Source organism: Oncorhynchus clarkii, chromosome 7 (genome assembly GCF_045791955.1).
Source record: "Oncorhynchus clarkii lewisi isolate Uvic-CL-2024 chromosome 7, UVic_Ocla_1.0, whole genome shotgun sequence".
NCBI lineage: Eukaryota > Metazoa > Chordata > Actinopteri > Salmoniformes > Salmonidae > Oncorhynchus > Oncorhynchus clarkii.
The window spans coordinates 24,177,769-24,186,166 of NC_092153.1; the positions used below are offsets into that span (position 1 = coordinate 24,177,769).

Below are 8,398 nucleotides of genomic sequence, written 5' to 3' on the forward strand. Positions count from 1 at the left end.
ACATTAAATGCTTAACCTCTCTTGGGTAGGGGGCAGTATTTTGACGTCCGGATGAAAAGCGTGCCCAAAGTAAACGGCCTGTTACTCAGGCCCAGAAGCTAGGATAATTGGTAGATTTGGATAGAAAACACAAGAGTTTTTAAAACTGTTAAAATTATATCTGTGAGTATAACAGAACTGATATGGCAGGCGAAACACCAAGGATGAGAGCGCGTTCTTTGTTTTTTTTCTCCGGTAAAGACTAAGAATTCTCCGTCTTAAATTTGATCGTTTATTTACGTATTAGGGTACCTAAGGTTTGATTATAAACGTTGTTTGACTTGTTTGGAAAAGTTTCTTAGTAATGTTTGGGAATTATTTTGTGTGCATTTTGATGGAGGGAAACTTGGTGGATTATTGACTGATGACTGAGTTTTTATGGACCATTTGTGATGTAACTGGGACCTTTTGGAGTGCCAACAGAAGAAGATCAAAGGTAAGGCCATTTTTTATATCGCCATTTCTGACTTTCGTGTCGCACCTGCCTGGTTGAAATATGTTTTCATGTGTTTGTATGTGGGGCGCTGTCCTCAGATAATCGCATGGTTTGCCTGTTTGAAATCTGACACAGCGGCTGGATTAACAAGAAGTGAAGCTTTATATTGATCTATCAGTCTATGAAAGTTAAATATTTATAATTCTGTAGTTTGAATTTCTTGCCCTGCAATTTCACCGGATGTGGGCCAGGTGGGAAGCTACCGTCCCACCTGCCCATGAGAAATTATAAGCATACACTTACACCTTCGTATAGTGAATGTTCTAGGCTCCAGGGGTATGTGTAGAAGAAAATTGGAAAGGTGCAAATTTGGATACAGATATGTATAGGTATTTATGATTTGTGATGCGTTAACGGAAAATGGCCTGGTCTAAACAGCTACCTCTCTGGTGCAGCTGTGTGTGTTTTGTATGCTAAATATAACCGCATGTTGGAGCTCTTACCAGACATGTTCATGGGTGGCAGGTTCGGCGAGCGGGCCGGTGGCGAGTCGTCGTCCGAGCTCGCCACTGTTTTGATGGCGTCGTGGTAGAGGGGCGTGGAAGTGGGCATGGCGAACTTGGACATGCGTGACATCATGATGGACAGCGGGTTCTGAGATATCGTGGGCTCAGGGGGCAGGGCGTAGGGGCTGCCAGACGGAAGACTGGAAGCACTACTGGAAGGGGGTGCTGTGGTGGGACCATTCCCTCCTGAAGGGGAGAGGGAGAGGATGGAGAGAAGAGGGAGAGGAAGAGAAGGGGAGTGAGAGAATACAGAGAGAGAGGAGAGATCAGATACATAAATATCCACTGTATCTTCTTATGCAGAGCACACGTAGGGCTGAATCCTAATTAAACTCAAGCTTTCACACAAATCTCCCATTGCCTGAGTCTGAGTTAAAAGCACAGATCTCAAGTCAAGATTCAGTCCATAAAGCACAATCTACTGAACTGAATTGATGGAAAGCTAACAGAAGAGAAACTTCTGGGACTCACCTTGCTCCACGTTGCCCATCATGTTGGGTGAGGTCATGCTGAGCGGGGGCTGCTTGTTGTTCTGAGGGATGCCTGGGCTCTGCATGGGGGGCTTGGGAGACGATGTCCACCCTGGGGAGGGTGCCGGGAGCGAGGGTGACTTCATGTGGACAGGAGAGGCTCCGGCCGAACCCATCATGGGGGGAGACTTGATGGAGGCAGCGGCCACTGCCGCCGCCGAGGGCCCCTGGAGCATGCCAGCCAACTGGGAGGGTGTCTGGGGGGACTTGAGGCTCCCAGAGGGCGAGCCCAGCATGGGGGATTGGACCTGCCTCAGCGTAGGGGACTTGAGGGGGTTGATGTTGGGTGAGTTAGCCTGGCCGCCCTGGATGTCCTGAGGACCCTTGCGGCCCCCCATGTTCCTCTGGTTGGGAGGCGGGCCCGAGTTGGGGGGCATGTGGCTGAGGCGACCGTTGCCGCCGTGGTTGGTTCCTCGCTGGTCAGGGCCGAAGGGGGGTTCGACTCTGGGGCACCTAGGGTTCCCTGGCCCGTGAGGCCCCATACCCGGGAAGTGGCGGTTGGGGCCCATGTTGAAGTCCCCTGGATGGTGCCCCTGGTCCGGGAAGGGAGGCCCCTGCATCATCTTCTGAGGGCCCATGTTCTCTGGCATGGAGCCTCCTCTCATCTTCATCATCTCCTCGGGGCTCATGTTCATGGGAGGCTCCCCCCTCATCTTAGCCTGTATCATCTGGGGGTTGGGCCCCATGTTCATGTTGCCAGGGCCCATGCTGAACTCGGGGCCCATGTCCCGGCCCAGGCCCTTGACAAACTCCATCCTGGAGGATGGGCTCATAGGGCCAACATCGCCAGGCATTCTGGGAAACATCATGCCGCCTCCGTTAGGGCCGTTGCCGGGGCCGTCCATTGGCCCTCGGGGGCCGTTTCCCCCCATCATCCTGTTCATCTCCATGATCATGCCCGGTGGCAGCCCCATGCCCTGCTTGTCACCCCCCATGCCCTGCTGGAACATGGCCTCCTGCACCGCCTGTGGGTTGGGGAACCTCTCCACCCGACCCCCTGGCCCTACAAACGGCCCCTGTCCGGGCAGGAAGCCCCTGCCGTCGCCCATGTTGGGTCCCATGTCATCGGGCCAATTCATTCCAGGCCGGGGCCCCCTGGGGTTGGGGCCGCCCTCCATACCCGGGTTCATCATGCCAGGAGGGAAGCCGCCGGGCATCCTCTGCATGTGGGGATGCATGGGGCCCCGGGGTCCCATGCTCATCTGCTCTGGGAAGTGCTCAGGGCCCCACATCTCCCCAGCTGAATTGATCTGGTAGGGAGGCGGGGGCCCGCGCATCATGGGGCCCCGGGGGCCTTGTTGGTGCATCATCATGTCGCCCATGGGTCCCCGGTGCTGCATCTGCTCCTGCTTCCTTTTCTTCTCCTCGTAGAACTCCTGCTGCAGCTTCAGCCATGCCATCTGCTCCGGGTTCATCCCTGTGTGATCCCCGTGCTCACCGCCGGGCCCTCCGTGAGAATTCATAGGCGGTCCAGGAGGCGGAGGCCCCAGCTCGTCCGGGGAGAATGATATGTCTCTGAGGCCTCCGGGCCCAAATGGAGTGCCATCGGGCCGGGGCCCCACAGGGCCTCCAGGCTTCCCCAGGCTCTGGGACTGGGCCATCATGGCCTGGAGGGGGCCCTGCTCCCCAGGTTTCTTGGGCCCCCCCTCCATCATGCCGGGGTTGGGCCCAGGAGGCCCGCCTGGGTTGCCCTGCCCCATGGCTACCATGTCTTTGAGGGATAACTCCTTGTCATCGGGGAAGAGCATGCGCTGGATGTCCCGTAGTGTCTGCAGGGAGCGTTCACGGTGCTCCAGCTGCTCCTGGGACAGGCCCTCAGAGTTGTCCCCCATGCTGGACATCAGCTCGTGTGCCAGCTGCTGCTGCTGGGCCGTGAGTTTGGCGTCAGCGCCATTGGGAAGGTCCAGAGAGGGGAAGCCCTGTTGGGATGCCCCAGAAGGGGTCTGGTGGCCGGGCGTCCCTCCAGGGTTGCTGTTAGCGTCGTGGGGCGTGCCGTTCTGGGGGCTTCCACTCTTAGAGTCCATGCCCCCAGAGGCGGCCACGTCCTGGAGGAAGCTCCCAGGCTTGGCCCCCTGAGGCTGGGCCTCTGCTGGCTGCTGTTGGCCTGGTGGAGGTGCTTTGGAGGCTTGCTGGTGGTTCTGGTCAGAAGGGTGAGATGACTGCTGCTGGGGGGCTCCACCCAGCTGCTTGGAGTCACCCCGGGGGGGTCCCATCTGATTATTCTACAACACAGGGTGAGGGCGAGAGAGGGGTTGGTGGGGTTACCAAAAGTCCCCGCTCACTGACACGTACACATTGAGAGGTTTATCCAAAGCATGCCAGGGTGCATAATTAATATATTAATATATTAATATAGCTTCAGAAAATACACCATTTTTTGAGTTGGACAAATATAACATTGTCCGAAACATGCTTAAAGTTTTAACATTATTATATAACATTATATTACCAGACCAACAAGGGGCACAATGCAAATGGTCTGATAACGGCAAAATGGCCGATTTCGATGATACCCCAAATGGTATGATAAATAATAGGCTCGTTAAACGTGGTTTTTGTATTGAAGTGGGTTAGACTTACCACAGGTAGATGGGGCTTGTTGCCCTTGCCGTTGGAGTTGTTGTTCATGTGGAATGCAATGATGTTGTCCGAGTGGCCTGTGAAGACCGCATCAGCCGCCCTGCAGACAGCGGAGCACACTCATGAGTAGGTGTGTGCGCATGCGTTTCAAACAGGCAACAGGTGGAAGAGGCCCATTTCAAAATCAGGTTAATAAATGAATAATTGAAGCCGATCATCAAAGTCATATATTGAGCACAATTGTGAACAATACCCACTGAAGACAATAAACAAGTTCCAATGCGAACAGGTTTTTTTTTTTCTCTCTTTTTTCGGGGTAACAATTAGGTACCTTACTGTGAATGTTCTCATGTTTTGTTACTAAAGCACCTTATACCACCCACCACTGCGACCTGTATGCTCTAGTCGGCTGGCCCTCGCTACATATTCGTCGCCAGACCCACTGGCTCCAGGTCATCTAGAAGTCCATGCTAGGTAAAGCTCCGCCTTCTCTCAGTTCACTGGTCACGATGGCAACACCCGTAGCATGTGCTCCAGCAGGTGTATCTCACTGATCATCCCTAAAGCCAACACCTCATTTGGCCACCTTTCATTCCAGTTCTCTGCTGCCTGTGACTGGAACGAATTGCAAAAATCGCTGAAGTTGGAGGCTTTTATCTCCCTCACCAACTTCAAACATCTGCTATCTGAGCAGCTAACCGATCGCTGCAGCTGTACATAGTCTATCGGTAAATAGCCCACCCAATTTTACCTACCTCATCCCCATACTGTTTATATTTATTTACTTTTCTGCTCTTTTGCACACCAATATCTCTACCTGTACATGACCATCTGATAATTTATCACCCCAGTGTTAATCTGCAAAATTGTAATTATTCGCCTACCTCCTCATGCCTTTTGCACACAATGTATATAGAGACTCTTTTTTTCTACTGTGTTATTGACTTGTTAATTGTTTACTCCATGTGTAACTCTGTGTTGTCTGTTCACACTGCTATGCTTTATCTTGGCCAGGTCGTAGTTGCAAATGAGAACGTGTTCTCAACTAGCCTACCTGGTTAAATAAAGGTAAAATAAAATAAAAAATTAATAAAATAAAAAGTAAACGATCAAAAAGATTTAAAAAAACTCCTTAGCAAAGGGCAATTTCTCAAGCAAGGATTTAGCCAGGACTGTCTGGGAGTGGTCTGAGTGGGGAGGGAAAAAGCTCTTATTGTTCTGCTAACTAAGTTACTGCATGGTGAAATCATGGGTCTTTAAATACATCTGCTTAGCATAGTCCTTGGACCTTGGTTCACTCCTCAGAATCCCAGACAAATGGCAAAAGTAATGGACAGAAGATGAAAAGGGAAGGCATCTATACTTGGTTTCAATCAGCAATAACCACGAAGGACCCTCAAGACGATCAGAAACCATAATCACCCGTCTGCGAATAGGCCACAGCGGCCTCAATTACTCTCTCCAATTACTTCTTCCATTCATGTAGACTAGAGTGCAGAATCTAGAACACCTCCATCCGTCTCATAACATTCCAGCCCGGAAGGTGGTGGCAATGCACCCAATACTGGTATGCACACCACCGTAAAACGAGTCCTCCGTTCACTGCAGCTCAAGGATTCAAGCCTACTAATCAGTCTTCTGACGAGTCATATCAGCTCTTTTGCCAATGATTGGGCAAAACATCTGAATTGGAATGTCTGTGTAAACACAGCCAATGTGTTCTGGGCGGGAGTTCAAGCAACTATAAATCAGTAATAGCCAGTTGAACTACACAGGTGAACTAAACAGTTGAGCGTTCCATGGTTAGGGGCGAGTGGCAGGGCCTCCTGTTGTCCAGCTCTCCTCATCAATCTATCAAATGCATTTATAAAGTCCTTTTTACATCAGCAGATGTCACAAAGTGCTTATACAGAAACCCAGCCTAAAGCCCCAAAGAGCAAGCGACGCAGATGTAGAAGCACAGTGACTAGAAAAAACTCCCTAGAATGGCAGGGAACTCTCTAGAAACCTAGAGAGGAACCAGGCTCTGAGGGGTGGCCAGTCCTCTTCTGGCTGTGCCAGGTGGAGAATAAAAGAATACATAGCAATTAAGGCTAGATTGTTCTTCGAGATGTTCAAACGTTCATAGATGACCAGCAGGGTCAAACAAAATTGTGGCTATAGAGGGTGCAACAGGTCAGCACCTCGGGAGTAAATGTCAGTGGGCTTTTCATAGCCGAGCATACAGAGGTTGAGACAGGCAGAACACACTGATCACTGTGCTACTCAGGGCAGATAAGTGGCGGGGGGGGGGAGAGCGAGAGCTTGTCATCATCACTTGTCAATCAAATGGGACCACCCCACTAGGGGACAGCCCGGAGTTTGGGTGACCCTCTGTCATTATTCACAGCCAGTCTGTCAGTGACCGGCAGAACACAATGACCAAATGGCTGGCTAGGCTCCTCAGGGCAGACAAGGGTGTGTGAGGAGGAGATGGTAGTGCACGGGTCAGAGACAGGGAACTGGCTAGATCTCTCGGAAGAGTCAGGAGGGAAGGGGACAACACCCAACACTAAGGTTTCCATCAGGTGACTTCACTTCATTTTGAATGCATTCACTAGTCTCCACCTTTCTCCAGAAGTGTGAACTAGCACCCTCTTTGTCAGATTTAAAAGCATCGGATTGGTCAAAGAAGCATTGGCCTGAGGGAGTTCCCACCATTGTTAAATCCGGAGAGAGAGTTCAGTGTGTGGTATACTTTAAAAGTACAGATCATGAACAATGACCAATCAACCATACAAACACACAGCCAGAGCTAGCTTACTTGTTGGCCATCTCTGTGGTGAAGACGTACACAACCTTTGACCCGGGCTTGGGACCGCTGCCGCCCAGCTCCATGCTCTGCCCTCCAACGGTATTGTGTGTCGACGTGGCCGAGCTGAGCGCGTTGTTGGAGTCCAAAGGCTTCATCTCTATCAAATTGCAGTCTGGGGAGAGAAACAGGAAGTAGAGGTGAGAATGAGAGATCACTATGGACCAGACCATGATGGTTGTCTCCATTGTGCATCTCAAAATATCACTGTATGTGGTTCCTTAGACGTTAAAACATTTCTCCGGGAGCGCTGTGAGATCAGATATGTGTTCACTGCAATAAATACAACCTGCAATAAATACAAACTATTCAGATGAGATATACAGTATCAAGCGTCTCCGAGTAGAATCAGTTCCTCGCTGTCCATGTAGTCTTATTCACTGTGATCTAAAAAGCTACACTGCTCCTAGATCAGCACTCCTACACTGAGACACTTGACACCAGATCATTAGGCCTGTGTAATCTGATGTAGGAGGGCCATGGGGAGCACGCAGAGCAAATCACGCTTCTGTTCCTTCCCAACCCCAGTTCACAGGTCTGGTCCCAGATCTGTTTGGCTGCGTTTACACAGGCAGCCCAACTGACATTTTTTCCAATAATTGGTCTTTTGACCAGTCACATCAGATCTCCTCACATCATATTTTTTTCCAGAGCTGATCCGATTGGTCAGATGATCAATTCGTGAAAAAGAGGTATGAATTGGGCTGCCTGTGTAAACGCTGCCAGAGGACTGTTTGTGGCAGTGGCCATAGGAGTTGGTAAGACTGTACAAACAGATCTGGTACCAGTTGACCAGGTAGCTACAGTACTTACTAAAGAACCCTGGGTCTTCCTCGTCACTCTCGCCCCCAGAGCACCAGTCCGCTCCACTGTAGGGCTGCCGCCGCTCAGCTACACACAGCCTCTTGGCTCGACTGCCCAGCTCTACACCAGAGAGAGAGAGATTAAGGAGCTAAGTCTGGCTAGTGTCAATCAAGCACACCTATAAAGCTGTACTCATTACAACTTACTGATTTTATCATGCACATGTGAAGGTAATTGAACAACACATTTGGGCCTAGCTGGTGTTTGATGGGTTTACAATAATGTGATGCAGCATTCATTGCTTGGTTCCAGATCCGTTTGTGCTGCCTTGCTAAATCCTATGGACAATGACGATATGAGTTGGCTGTATCAGCACAAACAGACCTGGGGCCAGGCTAGGCGACAGCATTAAGCACATTACGACCAAATAACGTGTTGACTATTCACTAGTTCAGATCAATGCTCTCAGCGGGCCAATGGGTGGAGGGAGACGAGCTGCCTGTGAGGCATGTTGGGGTAAAGTGGGCGCGCCTGATTGATCTCTAAGAGAGAGAGAGACTGGGGGGGGGGGGGGTGTAAATTATTTAGCCCG

The 8,398-nt window shown here is 50.7% G+C and overlaps 1 protein-coding gene across 2 annotated transcripts in view; it reads right to left on the minus strand.

Moving 5' to 3' along the window:
* The window catches only part of LOC139413092 (B-cell CLL/lymphoma 9 protein-like), a 55,892-nt gene that overhangs the window by 3,357 nt on the left and 44,137 nt on the right, over window positions 1–8,398 (minus strand). For both annotated transcript variants that reach the window (XM_071160144.1, XM_071160145.1), the window contains exons 6-10: window positions 7,816–7,926; window positions 6,955–7,117; window positions 4,152–4,251; window positions 1,513–3,793; window positions 979–1,227 (exon numbers count right to left, since the gene is read on the minus strand). In XM_071160144.1, the coding sequence (XP_071016245.1) occupies window positions 979–1,227; window positions 1,513–3,793; window positions 4,152–4,251; window positions 6,955–7,117; window positions 7,816–7,926 (2,904 nt within the window). The remainder of the gene's footprint in view (window positions 1–978; window positions 1,228–1,512; window positions 3,794–4,151; window positions 4,252–6,954; window positions 7,118–7,815; window positions 7,927–8,398) is intronic.